The sequence below is a fragment of the Protopterus annectens genome, chromosome 5.part0 (genome assembly GCF_019279795.1).
Source record: "Protopterus annectens isolate FY-2018-M chromosome 5.part0, PAN1.0, whole genome shotgun sequence".
In the NCBI taxonomy this organism is placed as follows: Eukaryota; Metazoa; Chordata; order Ceratodontiformes; family Protopteridae; genus Protopterus; species Protopterus annectens.
Genome location: NC_056735.1, coordinates 1,864,217,417 through 1,864,236,631, shown reverse-complemented (window position 1 = coordinate 1,864,236,631; position 19,215 = coordinate 1,864,217,417). Strand labels below are relative to the sequence as shown.

The 19,215-nt window shown below is 46.4% G+C and overlaps 1 protein-coding gene across 1 annotated transcript in view; it reads left to right on the top strand.

The window, feature by feature from the left end:
* The window catches only part of WBP4 (WW domain binding protein 4), a 1,129,068-nt gene that overhangs the window by 265,899 nt on the left and 843,954 nt on the right, over positions 1–19,215 (top strand). The window contains exon 3 of the mRNA XM_044072046.1: positions 3,774–3,836. Coding sequence (XP_043927981.1) covers positions 3,774–3,836 — 63 coding nt within the window. The remainder of the gene's footprint in view (positions 1–3,773; positions 3,837–19,215) is intronic.

The window sequence follows — 19,215 nt, the reverse complement described above, 5'->3', positions numbered from 1 at the left end:
TTTCCTCGGAGAAGGTGCCAATTCTGACCCTTTATTTGACTTGCACAGAATTATATTGCGGTCAAGGAATACTTCAGGACTGTGGAATATATGGCATCCTCAAATCTGATAGTCTCCTTGGCAAGACATAACACAGAAAAACTGTTGTGGTACCTATGTAATGCATGGCACCAATACAGCTTCCTGCAAGGCCCCATACCTCTATTGCCTTACAGCAAAGAAGAGCTGTTGAGTTGGACATGGCAGATAAACCTTGTAGATGAAATCCCATTCAAACCAGGCCCAGATACTTGCACTGTTGCCACAGACTTGGCAGCCTACTCAGGAAAAATGAGGACCCAAGAGACTGGGGACAGAACTCGGAGGAAAAAGCACCTCACCATCAAAGCGATCATGGCTGTAGCTTTAGCTGTAAAAGCCTTTAAACCCTGCATGTGCTTGCAGACACTGCAAACAGTTATATGGTATCTCAACAAGCAAGGATGGTGACCCACACTTGCCTCTGTCCAGAGATCAAGTGACCCTCCGGGCATCATGCATTTCATCCCAGGAGAATGTTCTGGCAAATCACCTAAGCAGATCAGACAGTAGCAGACCCTCATGAATGGATGCTAAACAGTGGTGCAATTCTGGACTTGGTCCAAAGGTGGCATGTGCAAGAAATGGGCCTCTCTTAGTCCTCCAGAAGCTGTTACATTTTGCATCCAGCACATTTAGCATAGAGGCCTGGGCACTAGACTCCATTAATTAGTTTGTTATATTTCTGTAAACCTGTCTTCCCATCTTTTTCAGGGTAATGCAAAAGATAACAGAGCAAGCTAAAAGTACTCCTTTTAGCATATGTTTAGCCAGGGCAGCACTAGTTCCGTCTCCTCCTGAGAATAGTAGTGGTGTTGACCCTGTTATAGTACTACAATGAGTGGACCTCTTATCCCAAAAAAGTGTTCATTCGTACGCCTCAACCATGCTTCTCAATTGTACAGATTTTTGCAGAATGTCCAAATATTTGTCTGAAATATTTGTGTTCCTCGTAAAATCTGTGGTTTTCTGGGAAATCATGGAGGATTAAAGTCACTAAAAAGACCAAGTAATGACATATGTTTGAGTTTCAGACTTCACATCCTTCAGAAAACGCATGCTAACACACATTCTATTATTCTTGCAGCTTTCTAAGTTTATAAGAGCAATATTTAAATATATCCTTATTTTTTGGGGCCATTATCCCCCCATTAATTTAGGCTTTGTCCAGATTTCTTCTTTTAAGAGGTTGAGAGGTATAACCCCAACCGGATGACCATAGAGCTGGCAGCATGGAATATATGCCATTCATTCTCTTTAGGCGCATGTTTATGGAGGTCATGTTTGCTATTATTTGGAGGCTAGGAAATCAGACACCAGGAAATCATTCTTAGTGAAATGGAATGAATTCTCTAGTTGCTGACAGAGAGAGGCTGTGGACAATACCCAGTCCTGAGTATTGGTGATTCTGAAATACCTTTTAGACCTTCATAAATCAGGATAATCTTATATCTCTTGAAAATATATGTATCTACTATCTCTGGCTGCCTATCCTGTGATTCCCTCTTATTCCTTACAGCAAAACAGTTTCTTAAAGGGAATACTAACTATAATCTGACATAATGAGGTTGGTTTGGCATAATGGTCAAGGTCTTCACCTTATAGACGCAAACTGCAGGATTTGATTCTGACCTCTGGTTGTTATTGTCTAGGCTTAAAATGACCCTTCAGAGCAGTTAGGTTTGTATTCACCTATGAATCTAAGAAGGAAATCTGACTACCAGGAAACATGGTGAAAAAGTTAACATAAGTATTGTTTGAGGCGTTTACTACAGCACACCTCGGATACCACACTTGGGAAACTGTCTTCTAGTGGCAGCATCTGTCCAGAGAACATCTTTATAGCCGGTTATGCAAGCAACCCTTTCTTATCTTCCACAAGGATGGGAAACCCTCTGCCCAAACCTCACCTTCATGCACAATGTGATGACAGAGGTTTCTCTATATCAGGCAGTAAGCCTCATGGTAGTCAACCCTGTCTCACATCGTATGAGGGAAGAAGGTCTTGTCAACTGAGGTTGTGCACAGGCAGCGTAGATTTTTCCTAAAAAAAGACTAATGTGTGAAAGATCAGTTATTTTTCGCTTTCGTAAATGGAAGAAAGTGCAGGCCTGTCGCAAAACAGACTGTGCAAATCGTTAGCCCACTGACCCTCCTTTTAGCATTCTTTCCATTGCAAAACGGTGTCAGAACATTTTAGGAGCCCATTCCCAGGAGCAGCAGCAGCTACTGTGGCCTTCCTTAGTAGAGTCAGCACCCAATCAGTCTCAGATGCAGCTACCTGGTTATTTTTCTGATCTTTCTCCAAGCAGAGCTAGAGAAGGATTTACTATGGCCATTGTATAGGAGCAGTTGCAGCATAAACCGTGACTAGAGCCATCCAGCTTCTGTTTCTTAAACTTGAGGAATATTCCCAAAAATATGACCTATCACAGCAAACTATACCATGAACACAGTGCAGTTGTGCAGACCTTAACATAGTTGTAGATGTTCAAATATGTTCACTGTTGCAGTAATATTTGTCCCTTTGCCCCTGTTCTGTGTTGCCATCGTAGGGCTGGCTGAGGCGGGTACCTTCCAACTCTTTTCCCCACATTCCTTGTATTCTAACCTTGAGAGCCCCTTTCCTTGGGTTTACTAAGTGCATGGAGAGGAAGCTTTTGGAGTTCTGCCATCCCTGGAAGAATCTTCCATTTGGGTGGCTGCGACTCTGGATTCTGCCAGACCCCTGTGAATTACAGGGACTAGAAGTAGCTACGTTTGATATTGCAGATGTTCTGTTATACTACAGATATGCTAATGCCAAGAATGGAGGGCAATCCACCTGATCAAAATGGGGAAGGGAGACGTGGAGGCCAGGCTTGGATGTCAGACCTTCTGCAGCTGAAGTCCCAAGTGTTAGCACTAGTGCTTCAATTAACATACTCAAATAAATACAGCTTTACTTTCAACAGTATGGGAGGCTCTGGTACAGTTCTTTAAAACATGAAGCAACTGCCTGTCAGCCTTGATTGTCTTGTTGCTGTGTGTGAATCGCCCCACAAACCACTGCACCAGTGTCCATACCAGCTGCTTGAGGTACTAACACTAAGTCTCTGAAGAAGCCATTTGAGCAGTAAGGGCTTCCACTCGCTGTACCCCCTTTTTGATTTCATTTTGAATTACACTTGGACCTTTGCCCCACAAAGTTTTCTGTGCATGGCTGTTTTGGCTTAGTAAACTTTATCAGCTTAACTATTGCTTTAAAAAAAAGTTGTTTTAGTTTAAGTTTCTTGCTGAGAAACAATCTGACCAGCTGCTGGTGTAAATTATATTCAGGAATTGTGCCAGCCCATGTCAGAACTGGAGCCATTGAGATGGACATTAATTGGCTAATTGTGGAGATTAAGAATACCTTTGATCTGCTGTGCTTTGAATTTGGATAAGCCTCTGTTGCATTTGTTAATCTGTTACAGTGGAGAGTACTTCATACAACTTTTATTTTCTGTTGTAATGTGGCTCTGGCCTCAGTTGTAAGTGCAGAACAAGTTTATGCATTAGTGTGTAGCCGTCTGGTTATACAGATAATTCTAAGGGAAAAGGCAGTTGAAATTTGAGACTACTGTAGGTATATAATTTCTTCACTTTTGGGGAGAAAAATGCTAAAATGTTAAATCTAACGAGTTTCTTTTCTTTTCCATTTTCTTATATTTAAGAGTGTTGAATTTCATGAAAGGGGCAAAAATCACAAGGAAAACGTGGCCAAGAAAATAGATGAGGTAAGGTTTTTACGCTGTTTTGTGTGTGTGTGCGCCTGTCTGTCTGAAGCTGTAGCCTTTGTATTTTGCATAATGCCAACCCTTAGTCTTACCACTGAACTTCATTTTTGTCTGCTTGTCTAGTCTTTAGCGGACATTGGGATGCAGTGATGTCCTATTAGACCTTTTAGCATCTGATGTGGTCTCCCAGGATGCAGTCTTACTGTGATGTTTATGTATACTTGACATTGTGTGATTACCACTTCGATGTTCTGCTCATATCTGATGTGCTGAAGTTTAGCCAACAAATGCCTTCCTCCAAAAAAAAAAAAGTCAGATCTGATGTTATCTAGTCACCATTCCTCATATTAGGGTCTTGGATCTGATATCGGATCCAAGCCGGCGTACTCAGAACACAGCTTAGCTCAAGCTTCTCTCCTCCCGTAATGCTGTGCTGCCCTACACTCCCCCAGATCTCGTTTGCCACTCAGTCAGTCAGACGAAGATTGCTCAAGCTCCTATTAGTGTAAGTGTTTCTTGAAAGGTTTCTTATATTTCTTGTAATTTTTTCTGGGTTGTAGTGTTAGTAGGTAGTTTTCCTTTCTTAACTATCCCCTCCCGGTTGAGTCTTACCCTTCCTTTAAGTCTTTTTCTCAGGGTTTGTGTTTCGGCCTAGTTTTTTATGGTGTGCCAAGTAGTTGGTTAGTTTAAGTTGTGTGTTGAGTGTTTTGGACGGATTTAGCAGGCTTTTCGAACTTTGGCTTGTTTTTTGACTTTGTTCTTTGTTTCCTGGTTCGGTTATGTCAGATAAACCTTTGGGTTTTAAAAGTTGCTCCTCTTGTGGGCGGAAAATGCCTATTTCTGATTCACATGAGGAGTGCCTTTACTGTCTCGGCGGCAACCACCTCGAGGTGGAATGCAGCATTTGTGCCGCTTTCAACCTGAGGGCTTTGGTCGACCGTCGTAATAAGCTCCTGATTAAAGGCTTGGTCAAAGGAGGCCCCTTGGTCACTGGTTCCCCGGCCTAGGCAGGCTCTTCTGGGGCTAGAAAGAAGCTTCCCGTTGAGGAGGCCCAGAACAAGCATTGCAGGCTGTTGGATCCTAAGTCCTTGGAGCCGGCTCCAGCCAGTGCAGTTTTGGATCCGAGATCTTCTGGTCCCAGATCGTCCAGGGAGTCCATTCCTGGATCCAGGGGTTCGGACCTGAAGCCCTCGGATCAAGGTACCTTTGGTGTCTTCTCCCGGATCTAAGGATGTCGGCTCCAGACCTTCGGATTCGAGGGTAGGCACCATACCTATGGATCCAACCCTTTCTGATCAGTGGGAATCGAGAATGATCACCTCTGATCCTTTGAGTTCGGTTCCAATTCATTCAGATTCAAGAGTCATGCCAGAGCTGATTGTAGGGGAGGATGTCACTTTGGATCCATTGCCTTCTAAGCAGGTATCTTCTCCGCGTAGGTCTCGTTCTAGGGAACGCAAGAGATGACACTCTGGCTCCAGGCGTGACTCTCCCAGTAGGTCTTCCATCTCCTTTCAGTCTTCCGGGAGTGCCCTCCCTTTGGATATGGACAGGATGATGCTGGCCTTTCTGAAAGCTCAGATGGAGTTGGGACTTCTGGCTTCTCCAGCCCATAGGTCGGGAATCAAATCTCCCACTCCCCTTCGATTGGACCTCATCTGGGCCAGTGGCTTGGATTCTTAGGGACTGTTGAGCGGAGTGGAGGCTAGGGGAGCTCTGGGGCCCAGTTTGGGTCCTTTCCTGACAGGATCGGCGACTGGTACTGTTTCTGTTCCCCCAGAACAGGTCATCCAGCCGGTCGGGCCTATAGAGCTGGGGTCTATGGGGTTGGATTCGGGCCTGGGTTTTCAGACTGCTCTCTTCCTCTGGGCACCTCTGCCTTCGACAGTTTCGGTCCAGTGCCGTCTGGTGGAGTGGTGTGACTGGGGGTCCACCCTCTCTTCCACTTTATTGGCAGGAGAGGGGAATGGAACCTCTTCTAGTCCTTCTGCTTTCCAGGCTGCCAAAATATCTTTCTCTGCTATCAGAGCTGCCTCTTTCTTGCGCAGTCATCCTACCCAGCCCCAGTATCTGAGCGACTTGTCTCATCCTGTTTCTGGTCAGCCCGTCCGACTTGGCCTCCAGGGGGGTGTCCCCTCCTCTTCTGAGTCTTCCTTGTCACCCCTGGCGGAGGAAATTCCCAGGAAGAAGACTTGTAAGAGGAGACATCTTGACTCCCCTATGGAGTCCCTTACCGAGGATACGGATGCTGATGAGGGGGATGGGTCCCCAAGATCTGCACCGGAGGAAGTCTCCTTTGGTGACATACTCGAGATCCTCAAGGCCAAAGGCAGTTGGTCTACCCAAACCCCGTCCTCTGAGGAAGCCGTATTTCCGGAGGCTTTCGGTATGGGGCCATCTACCTCCTGGGTGTCCGCCCCCTGCTGATCCTCCTCATTGATCTTGTGCCAGCAGGGCTTGGAAGAAGCTAGATACCATGGAGCCAGTGCCCAAGAAAGCAGACAAGTTTTTGAGCCCTCCATCGGATAGAACCTTTTGGTCCAAAGTGGTCCTGGTTGATGCTATTGTGGTGGCTGCTGCCACTAAAAAGGAATTGGCAGAGTAGAGTTCTTCTGTCCATCCGCCCAGTCGTGAATCGAGCGCTGTGGACAGATTTGGAAAGCGGGTGTTTGCCTTGGCTGCTTTTAGCCTGTGAGCATTAAATTATTTTGTGCATTTCACCCGTCTCCAGAGGGATTTGATAAAGGAACTATCTACTTCCCTTTCTGGGTCTAAGTCTGAGGAGGAATTCAAGGCAGTTTCTCCAAAGCTGTCAACCCTTCATTCGGGTGCAAATTCATCCATGAGGCTAATTTCCAATGCTGCGGAAGGGTCCTCACAGGCGGCGGGCTCTGGTATCACAATTAGGCACCATGCCTGGCTCCGTTTGAGTGGGTTTGCAGAGGCCTTCAAGACGTCTTTTGTTAACACCTCCTTTGATGGTTCCATTCTCTTTGGTCCCACTGTGAAAGAGAATTTGACCCGCAGTGAACAGGAAGGAAAGACCTTGTCGGCCGTTGGGATCAGGTTTTCTGCCCCTCAGAGGTCCTTTTCCAAGACCCAGAAGGGGAGTAAGAAAATGTGGTTCAGGAAGGCACAGTCTCCCTTTCAAGATGTTCAGGAGGATTCCTCTTCCAGGGGATGGGGAAGAGGTTTCAGTGGTAGACGTCCCCCCAGGGGCAGAGGAGGCCCGCAAAACCAAGGTTCCAGGGAGCCCTTCTCTGAGAAACCTTTACAGGGTCCCGAGGCGTTGCTTGACTGTCCGTCCCTGGAGGCACTCGGGGGTAAGTTATCGCTGCACCTGCTAGCCTGGGCAAGTATTACAAACAGTCAGTGGGTGCTAGCAATTATATCCAGGGGTTATTGCATTCCCTTTTTGGAAATTCCCCCAAAATTCAGTCCTCATCCAGATGTGCCACCCAATCAGGAAGAGGCAGCCCAAGAGGAGGTTGTAAGCCTTCTTCAAAAAAGAGCCATCCAACAGGTCCCCGCAGGACAGAGAGGATCCAGAACTTATTCCTGCTTCTTTTTAGTTCCAAGGAAAACGGGACCTACGTCCTATTTTTGGAACTCAGTTGCATGAACCAGTTTGTGCAGAAGTTGAAGTTTTGGATGGTCACTGTGCAGTTGATTGTGTCTCTCTTGCACAATGACTGTATGTGCTCCAGTGGATCTCCAGGAAGCGTACTACCATGTAAAAATGGATCGATGGTCCAGGAGGTTTCTCCGATGTCCTTCAAGGATGCATCTGCAGTCATCACATATGGGGTTGTCCTGCCTCAGGCAGCCCCTCGGTCGGCCGGATTCCAAAGTCTGGGTCCGGCGTCGGCTGATGTCGCCCTTTCCCCGACGTCAGAGCGTCTGGGGTATAAAAGAGTCAGCTGACGCCATCTTCCCCAGTCTTTCTTGCCGTGTGGTGCCCGAAGCAGAAGCAGTGCTCAAGTGCCGGTCGGCCAGCTCCTGTAATTCAGCTACCGAAGACTTCAAAAAGCTAAGTACCCCGTTGGGGACTCTTTCTTGCCTCAGCCGATGTCAGATAAAGTTAATAATTGTTTAACTTGTGGGAAACAAATACCTCATAAGGATTTCCACTCTTACTGCCTCCCCTGCCTAGGCCCAGACCACGACGTCTCGGCCTGTTCAGCCTGTGCTTCCTTCAACCGACGCACTCTTAGACGTCGGGCGGAGTTTGCAGTGGAATTTTTTGGGGCTATTTTTTCATACAATATGCCGTCGGAGACTCCGACTTCACATTTGATTAAGAAATGGAAGGACAAGGACCGACACACGCGGGCCGCGGTTTCGGCTGAAACCACGGCCAGGCCTACCGCGAGTGTCTCGGTCTTGGCTGAAACCGAGTCCTTGGTACTTCCTACCACCGAAACCGCTCAGCCGACTACCTCAGTCCCGGAGGCCCCGGCAGAATCGGTTATTGAATTTCCTACAGAAACTGGTGTCCTGGAACCTTCCGACACCATACCTTTAGACAAAACTACACCAGCACGTGGTGCAGCTAGGCCTCCTGCATCCATGTCCATTAAGGCATTCTCTAGGGCTAAAGCTGCTAAACTCTCCAAAGCTTTGCCTCCCAAAGTTATCCCTCAGGGACCCACTACAGGTTCACAGATTCTAAGCTTAGCAGAGGACCTTATCTCCTTAATTAGGGGCTCTCAACCTCATCCGGACAGGGGCTCTCAACCTCCTCCAGACAAAAGGCCCAGGGTTGAGCCCTCTGATCTCCACTCCTCAGATGAGGCCTCAAATGGTTCTACTCTCTCGGACCACCAGGAGGAGGCTTTTTCGGCCTACAAGGATTCTGATGCAGAGAAATCTATTCCTTCGGCCTCCCCTCCTGAAGAGTTTTCCTTTGGGGAGACACTCCACACTATGAGAGAGCATTTCCAGTGGCAGGGCCAGGAATTCTCTGATTCCAGGAAGAGATTAAGGACCTTCTTGCATTTGCCTCAGCATAGACCTTTGGCTATTCCTCCTGTTTTAAATGTCATTGATGATGTGTACTCTGAGTCTAGCACAACCCCTGATTCTCTACCTCCGGCTCCTGTCAAACCCGATAGGTACTACAGGCTCCCAGACTCACATCTTCACCTTTACAAGGCCCACTCTGCTGATCCACTACTAAAAATCCTCTCCCCTCTGAAAGGGAGTCTAGAGCTTTAGAGATGGGGTAAAAAAGTGTATACTTCTGCTACTCTTTCTATGAGGGCATTGAATTGTCAATTTCATATGATACAGTACCAAGAGTATTTGTTAGATGAATTGCATAATGTTTTCACCTGAACCCATAGATCGCAAATCACTTCAGGATCTGGTACATAACTCCCAACAGGTTAGCAACCATTTCTTACAATGTAGTTATGATGCATTGGAAGCTTCATGTAGGTCAGCTATGACTGGCGCAGTCATACGTAGGCATGCTTGGCTGAAGGAACAATCTCTGCCAGACCATGTCAAAGCAAAGCTTCTGGATGCTCCACTGGAAAAGCAAAAGTTATTTGGCTCCATGGCTCAGGAGGTCCTAAAGAAAGTTGAAGAAAAAGCAAAATCTGTACAAACTGTCAAAGATTTTCTCCAAGTCCAACCACCAAGATTCAGCAGGAATTGGCCTTCCAAAAATTGGTCCTTTCCAGACACAGAGAGGCAAGAACAGGCGTGCCAGAGGTAGAGGGCAAGCTAGAGGCTCCTACAGAGGACGTCAATGGCAGCCTCCCAACAGAGAGGTAATGCAGGACCTACAACTGCTGCACAAGGACAGGCTCAATGACTTTACTTTGACACCGACAACCAGGGCTCAATTGGAAGCACCTTTGGGCGGAAAGCTTTCTTTATTCTCAGAACACTGGCACAGTATTACAAGGGACAAATGGACACTACAAATAATAGACAAAGGATACAGGTTCCATTTTCACACATTACCAAAAAGAGAAGGCATGCCAGACCTGCCACCAAATCAAAGGGCAGAGGCTTTGAAACAAATCTCCAGCTTAATGCAAATGAAAGCTATAGAAAAGGTTCCTCTCTCAGAACAAGGCCAAGGATTTTATTCCAGACTATTCCTTGTTCCAAGAAAAGAAAAACAATGGAGGCCTATTCTCGACTTGTCCGCACTGAATACTTATCTCATTGTACCAAAGTTCAAAATGCTGACTCTACAGCAGCTCCTTCCCATGCTGGGCAAGGGGTCTTGGCTGGTAACTCTAGAGTTCAAGGAGGCATACCTGCATGTCCCTATCAGACAAAGTTGCAGAAGACACCTCAGATTTCTTGCAGGTTCAGAGCACTATCAATTCTCAGCATTGCCCTTTGGCTTATCTACTGCGCCCAGAGTATTCACGAAATACCTGGCATCAGTAATTGCACACTGCAGACTTCAGGGGATTCAAATATACCCATATCTGGACGACTGCCTTATACAAGCGGACAGCCAACAAACTTTGGTAAAACATTTGAATTGCGCCATTCACCTACTTCAGGCCCTGGGATATACAGTCAACATTCACAAATCAAGACTTGTTCCATCCCAAAGAATAACCTTTCTGGGTGCGAATCTAGATACAACCACCCAAATGGCTTTCCTCACAGAAGAAAAACAGTGTCAACTACCAGATTACTTCAAAAGTCTGACAAGAAAAACTCAGCTGACTGCAAGGAAAATCCTGCAGGCCCTGGGTTACATGGCTTCTTGCATCCTTCTGATTCCACAAGCAAGGCTGCATATGAGGAAGCTACAATGGTACCTAAGGAGTTTATCGTCTCAGCACAGTCACAGCTTGGAAACTTTGATACCACTCATCCCATGCCTTCAAAGGGAATTTTTGTGGTGGGCTCAAGCAAGCCAGTCAAACAAGGGTCTGCCCTTCAGCAAACCAATAGCCAGCCAAACCATTACAACGGACGCTTCAGACCACGGATGGGGAGCGCACATGGAGGGCAGATGCATTCAAGGTCTATGGTCACAAAAAGAGCTACTCATGCACATAAACCACAAGGACCTTCTGGCAGTGATACATGCAGTTGAAGCCTTCAAACCTTTTCTGCATCAAGGCCACCTACTAATAAGGACAGACAACACCACAGTTATGTGGTACATAAGCAAGGAAGCACCCATTCATATCCTCTTTGCAGACTGGCAATGAATCTATGGGAACTTTTCTTGAAACTCAACATAGAGCTGCAATCTCAATTTGTGCCAGGGAAAGACAATATACTGGCGGACAGCTTAAGCAGAAATATCATGGATGCACACGAATGGATGCTGCACCCAGACATCTTTCTACAGATAACACAATCATGGGGAAGGCGGACATAGATCTTTTGCCTCCCCACAATCATCAGCTGAAGAAATTCTGCTCAAGGACATACCACCCACAAGCATGGAAAGTGGACGCCCTCTCTTTCAGCTGGAGAACTCTAACAGTGTATGCATTTCCACCTCTCCCATTAATGACCAAGGTCTTACTGAAGATCAGGACAGAGCAGCCAAAAGTGATTCTGATAGCTCCGGACTGGCCAAGACAGCACTGGTACCCACTGTTAAAGAGCATGTCACGCACGAAACCATGGCCTCTTCCTCAATGGCCACTTCTCCTGACACAGCACAATTGCAAAACTCTGCATCCCAACCTGAAAACCTTGCAACTAACAGCCTGGAAAATACCTTGATTCCTCCTCAGGATAGACTATCCCAGAGAGTGAAGGATATTATCATGGAAGCTCGCCGGCCTTCCACAAGAAAGGCATATTCAGCAAAATGGAAAATATTTCTCATTTGGAACACCACAAAGGGCCTGGATGTGACAGTGATGAACATGGCACGTATCCTGGAATACTTCGCAGAAATGTTCCACAATGGTCTGTCGTACTCTTCCATCAAAATTCATGCTTCAGCAATTTCAGCAGAGTACAATACTGATCCACCTGTCTTCTCACATCCTCTCCTAAGGCAGATGTCCTTCAAGGTCGGCCGGATTCCAAAGTCTGGGTCTGGCCTCGGCTGATGTCGCACTTCACCCGACGTCATAGCTGCTGTTTATTGGGTATAAAGGCATCAGCCGACGCCATTTTCCTCAGTCTTTCTTGCCGCGTGGTGCCCGAAGCAGAAGCTGTTTGCAAGTGCCGGTCGGTCAGATCCAGAGATTTCTACTACCGAAGACTGCTAAAAAGCTAAGTACCCCGTTGGGGACTCTTTCTTGCCTCAGCCGATGTCAGAAAAAGTAAATAATTGTTTAACTTGTGGGAAACAAATACCTCATAAGGATTTCCACTCTTACTGCCTTCCTTGCTTAGGCCCAGACCACGACGTATCAGCTTGTCTAGCCTGTGCTTCCTTCAACCGACGAACGCTTAGACGTCGGTCGGAGTTTGCAGAGGAGTTTTTTGGTCCCGCTTTTGCTTACAAAATGCCGTCTGAGACTCGCCTACACAAATAGCTAAAAAGCGCAAGGAAAAGGACCGACACTCGCGGTCCGCAGTTTCGGCTGAAACCGCGGTTAGGCCAACCGCGAGTGTGTTGGTTTCGGCTGAAACAGAGTCCTCGGTTCTTCGGCCGAAAGCATGCCTCCTATAGCCGAGGCCTCACAGACAGTGGTTGAATCTGCTACTGATATTACTGCTACAGAAGCAGGCTCCCAGGATTTGTCGGATACTATTCCTTTAGACATATCTACCCCTGCACGTGGGGCTGCTAGACCCCCTGCTTCTATGTCCATCAAGGCTTTTGCCAGGGCTAAAGAAGCTAAATCTTCTAAGGCCTTACCTGCTAAAACTACCCCACATAGGCCTACCTCTAGTTCACAAATACTCAGCCTGGCTGAGGATCTCATTTCTTTGATCAGGGGATCACAACCTCACCCAGACAGGGCCTCTCAGCCCCCTTCAGATAAGAGGCCTAGGACTGAACCCCCGGAACCTGTCTCTACAGACTATTCCTCGGAGGACTCAGACATTACTGACCCTCAGGAAGGCCCATATTCTCCTTATGAGGATTCTGATGCAGAAGACTCCATTCCTTCTGCTTCTCCTCCTGAGGAATTTTCTTTTGTGGAAACCTTACATGCTATGAGGGAGCATTTCCAATGGCATGGCCAGGATGTTTCAGATTCAAGGAAAAGGCTAAGGACCTTCTTACACTTACCACAGCATAGGCCTTTAGCCATTCCTCCAGTACTAACAGTAGTTGACGATGCATTTAATGATGCCTGTACTGCTCCTGATTCCCTTCCTCCTGCCCTGCCAAGCCTGACAGATAATACAGGGTCCCGGACACACACTACCATTTATATAAGGCTCCTGTTGCAGATCCAGAAACCATTTCACAGGGCCCGAAAGGTGTGGCAGCTGCTTCTGCCAAAAACCCTCTTCCCTCTGATTGGGAATCTAGAGCATTAGAGAGATGGGGTAAAAAGGTTTATACCTCTGCTGCTCTTTCGGCTAGGGCCTTAAACTGTCAATTTCACATGATTCAATATCAGGAATTTTTGTTAGACCAGATAAATAAAAAAAAACTTTCCTTTCCTGAACCTATAGACCGCAAGTCTCTTCAGGATTTGGTACATAACTCTCAGCAGGTCAGTAACCATTTCTTAAAATGTGGCTATGATGCACTGGAGGCTTTCTTTAGGTCAGCTATGACTGGAACAGTGATTCGAAGACATGCATGGTTAAAAGAACAGTCCTTACCAGATCATGTTAAATCAAAACTCCTAGATGCTCCCATGGAGAAACAAAGTTTGTTTGGCTCCCCTGCACAGGAGGTTCTGAAGAAGGTGGAAGAAAAAGCAAAATCTGTCCAAACAGTCAAGGATTTCTTACAGGTCCAACCTCTGAGGTTTAGCAGAAATTGGCCTTCGAAGAATTGGTCCTTTCCAGACAACTCCAGAGCACAGAGAGGCAGAAATAGACGCCCAAGAGGCAGAAATCAAGCTAGGGGTGCCTACAGGGGACGTCAGTGGCAATCTACCAATCAGAGAAGTATCGCCACAGATTCAACTACAACCACTTCCACTGGACAAACACAATGACTTGGCTCTGATACCGCCTACCAGGGGACAACTGGAAGCTCCCTTGGGCGGAAAGCTAGCCTTATTTTCAGACAACTGGCATTACATTACAGGAGACAAATGGACTTTGCAAACAATAGACAAGGGCTACAGGTTTCACTTCCACACTCTACCAAAAAAGAGGGGAATGCCAAACCTACCACCAAGCCAAAAAACAGATGCTCTAAAACAAATCAACAACTTACTAGAGATAAGAGCTATAGAAAAGGTGCCACCAATGGAACAAGGCCAAGGTTTTTACTCCAGGCTTTTCCTGGTACCAAGAAAAGAAAATCAATGGAGACCTATTCTCGACTTGTCCGCACTGAACACATACCTCATTGTTCCAAAATTCAAAATGCTGACCCTCCAGCAGCTTCTTCCCATGCTGGGCAAGGAGTCTTGGCTGGTGACTCTAGATCTCAAGGAGGCATACCTGCACGTCCCCATACGACCAGATTGCAGAAGATACCTCAGATTTCTTGCAGGATCAGAGCATTATCAATTCTCAGCATTGCCCTTTGGCTTATCTACTGCGCCCAGAGTATTCACGAAATGCCTGGCATCAGTAATTGCTCATTGCAGGCTCCAGGGAATTCAAATTTACCCATACCTGGACGACTGCCTATTACAAGCGGACAACAAGGCACAATTGACAAAAGATTTGAAAAATGTCATACAACTGTTGCAAGCCCTGGGATACACAGTCAACATGCAGAAGTCAAGACTAGTACCTTCCCAAAGGATAACATTCTTGGGGGCAGATCTGCACACATCAACTCAGATGGCCTTTCTCACAGAAGAAAAACAAAAGCAACTACCAGGCTATTTCATGTCATTAACAAAACAAACTCAGCTTACTGCAAGGAAAGTCCTGCAAGCCCTGGGTTACATGGCATCCTGCATAATATTGATTCCGCATGCCAGGCTACATATGAGAAAGTTACAATGGTACCTAAGGAATGTATGGTCTCAACACCAGCACAGCCTAGAAAACCAGATTCCAATAATTCCATGCCTGAAGCAAGAATTCCTGTGGTGGGCTCAGGCCTGCCAGTTGAACAGAGGCTTGCCTTTCCACAAACCACATCCAAGCCAGACCATCACCACGGACGCCTCAGACCTAGGATGGGGGGCTCACATGGTGGACAAGTGTATACAAGGCCTATGGACCCAAGACCAGCTGAATCTACACATAAATCTAAAGGAGATGCTGACAGTGAAATATGCGATCCAGGCATTCAGACCACTCCTTCAACAGGGTCATCTGCTGATAAGGACGGACAACACCACAGTCATGTGGTACATCAACAAACAAGGAGGTACACATTCACCTTGATGTACAAAGTTCTACTGAAGATCAAAGAGGATCAACCAAGGGTAATTCTGATAGCTCCAGACTGGCCGAACCAACATTGGTACCCGCTACTGAGAAGCACGTCTCGGACACACGCATGGCATCTACCTCTAAGTCCCTTACTACTAACACAGGACAACTACAGGATCCTACATCCAAACTTGAAAACACTGCAGCTAGCTGCTTGGAATATTGTATAAACCAAAATAACCCTGATCTATCCCAGAGGGTTAAGGACATTATCCTGGAGGCACGCAGACCCTCCACAAGGAAGGCTTATTCAGCCAAGTGGAAAAGATACCTCATTTGGAGTGCAGCAAAGGGAGAAAATGTCTCTGTGGCAAACATAGCACTCATCCTGGAATACTTAGCAGAGCTGTTCCATAATGGCCCGTCTTACTCCTCCATTAAGATTCATGCATCAGCAATTTCAGCAAAATACAACTTGAATGTTCCTGTTTTCTCTCATCCTCTACTCAGGCAGTTCTTGAGAGGAATCAAAAATGTAAAGCCTCCAAGGAAACCACCTCTACCTACTTGGGATCTCAACTTTGTGCTGGAAAAGTTAACTCTTCCCCCCTTTTGAACCAGCAGCAACAGCAGAATTACAATTCTTGTCTTGGAAAACTGCTTTCCTACTAGCAATCACTTCAGCAAGAAGGGTTTCTGAGCTACAGGCATTAATGGCAGTACAACCCTTCCTTATCTTCCATCAGGACAGAGTCTCTCTGAGAACCAACCCTACCTTTCTGCCAAATGTGGTCTCCAGAGTATCATTGAACCAAGCGATTCATTTACCTACATTCTTCCCCAACCCACAGAACAGGGGGGAAAGACTGCTACATACCTTGGATGTGCACAGACAATTACGCTACTATCTGGACAGAACTAAGACCAGCAGAAAAACTGACCAGCTTTTTGTAGCATATGCAACAGGAATGCAAGGAAAAGCAATTTCAAAACAGACAATCTCGAAATGGATAGGAAATTGCATTAGTTTTTGTTACTCTTTTCATGGAAAGACATCTCCTGATAATATCAGACCTCACTCCACAAGAGCTACAGCCACCACTACAGCTTTCCTACGAGGAGTGGCTACCAAAGACATTTTAGAAGCTGCTACCTGGAGCTCCGTGCATACATTTGCCAAGCATTACAATCTTCCTTTATACTCTAGATCCCGAGCAGGTTTTGCAACTGCTGTTTTGCAAGGGATCCTAACTACACCATCTTTATCTTAGTACCTCCTCCCCCAGTTTGGCTATGGTATTCTACCCATATGTTAGGACTGCAGATGCATCCTTGAAGGACATAGTACAGTTTTGTACCTACCATAAATGTAGATTTCCGAGAGGTATGCATCTGCAGTCAGGATTACCCACCCTCCTTCCCCTCTGTGGTACTCCCAGGGTAATTACCCATCTTTTAGCTAGCTGGGGGAATCTGTTATGGTGTATTTGTTTGTATATATGTGTATATATATATATATATATATATATATATATATATTTGTTTATATTGTTTGCTCTCCACTGTTTGGAATTATTGCATTTATCCAAATTTAGCCTTACTAGAGGGCACCTGGCATCTGGGACAAGAAACACTGAGGAAAATGGCATTGGCTGATGCCTTTATACCCAATAAACAGCAGCTATGACGTCGGGTGAAGTGCGACATCAGCCGAGGCCAGACCCAGACTTTGGAATCCGGCCGACCGAAGGGCTGCCTGAGGCAGGACAACCCATATGTTAGGACTGCAGATGCATGCCTCTCGGACATCTACATTTATGGTAGGTACAAAACTGTACTTTTCTAAGAGGGATTAAAAACATCAAGCCTCCAAGGACACCACCACTGCCTACTTGGGACCTTAACTTCGTGTTGGAAAAACTAACACTGCCTCCCTTTGAACCAGCAGCATCTGCAGAGCTACAGTTCTGGTCTTGGAAGACTGCCTTCCTTCTGGCCATAACCTCAGCAAGAAGAGTATCTGAGTTACAGGTCCTCATGGCAGTACAGCCATTTATTATTTTTCATCAGGACAGAGTCTCATTGAGAACCAATCCTACATTTATGCCAAAGGTGGTATCCAGGGTGTCATTAAACCAAGCTATTCATTTGCCTACCTTCTTTCCGAATCCACAAAACAAAGGGGAGAAACTTCTGCACACCCTGGACATACACAGACAGTTGCGCTACTACTTGGACAGAACTAAAAGTTACAGAAAAACTGACCAGCTGTTTGTAGCATATGCTGCTAGTGCACAAGGAAAAGCAATTTCCAAACAGACAATCTCAAAATGGATAGGGAATTGCATTCGTTTTTGTTACTCTTTTCATGGAAAAACTGTGCCAGCTAACATTAGACCTCATTCCACGAGAGCCACAGCCTTCTTAAGAGGGGTGGCTACCAAGGACATTTTAGAAGCTGCTACATGGAGCTCCGTGCATACATTTTCCAAGCATTACAATTTACCTTTATATTCCAGATCCAGAGCAGGCTTTGCTACGGCAGTCCTGCAGGGCATTTTAGCTACACCATCCTATACATAGATCCTCCACCCCCAGATTGGCTATGGTATTCTACCCATATGTGATTACTGCAGATGCATCCTTGAAGGACATAGTACAGTTTTGTACCTGCCATAAATGTAGATGTCCGATGGGTATGCATCTGCAGTCAGGTTTTCCCTCCCTCCTTCCCCTCTGTGGTATTTCTTGGGTAATACTCCCTCTTATAGGTAGCTGGGGATATCTATTATGGTGTATTTGTTTTTTATTACTGTGCATGTTTGGAATATTTTACATTTCTCCAAATTTAGCCTTCTTTAGAGGGCACCTGGCATCTGGGGCAAGAAAAACTGAGGAAGATGGCGTTGGCTGACTCTTTTATACCCCAGGCGCTCTGACGTCGGGGAAATGGCGACATCAGCCGACGCCGGACCCAGACTTTGGAATCCGGCCGACCGAGGGGCTGCCTGAGGCAGGACAACCCCATATGTGATGACTGCAGATGCATACCTATCGGACATCTACATTTATGGTAGGTACAAAACTGTACTTTTTCGCTTGGGAGTCTATCATTTTCAGTTCCGGGCCCTGCCCTTTGGTCTCACCTCAGCCCCCCGGGTGCTCACCAAATGCATGGCAGTGGTAGCAGCTCACCTCTGGCTGCAGGTAATCAAGTTTTTCCCTATTTGGACAATTGGCTCCTGATGGCCCTGACAAAGGCATCAACTACTGGACAATATTCACACCGCACTTTCCCTGTTCCATCTGCTGGATATTACAGTGGCCATGGCAAAATTGTCTTTGATTCCAACCCAAAAGCTGGAATTCATAGGCACTCTGTTGGATACCACCTCTTAGATCGCAGCCTTTCCTCCTCAACGGGTATCGCTTATTCACAACCAAGTTCGGACCTTGTTGGAGCTAACCTGCTCTCTGGCCTCACTCATTCTCAGGGCTCTAGGATCGATGGCGGCTGCCATTTATTTGGTTCCCATGGCTCGGTACCAGGGTCCTTCAGTGGACCCTTGCAGTTCAGTGGCCAGTGTTGCGGCATCCCCTATCCTTTCCCATTCAGCTCATCCCAGTGTGTCACGGGCATCTTTCGTGATGGATCCTTTCACTGGATCTTCTAGCAGGCAAGCCTTTCGTTCCTCCGACTCCTGTGGCGACAGTCACCTCAGATGCTTCCCTCTTGGGGTGGGGGGACATTTCTAGAGGCAGATGATCCAAGGGACATGGTCGCTGTCAGAGACCAAACTACACATCAGCGTTCCAGAGATGAGGGCAGTCCTTTTATCATTGCAAACCTTTCAAGACTGCCTTCCTCGGGGAACGTTTGCAGTTCTATCAGACAACATGGCTGTTGTGTGGTATATAAACAAGCAAGGGGGGCACATGTCCTTATCTGCACTGTCGC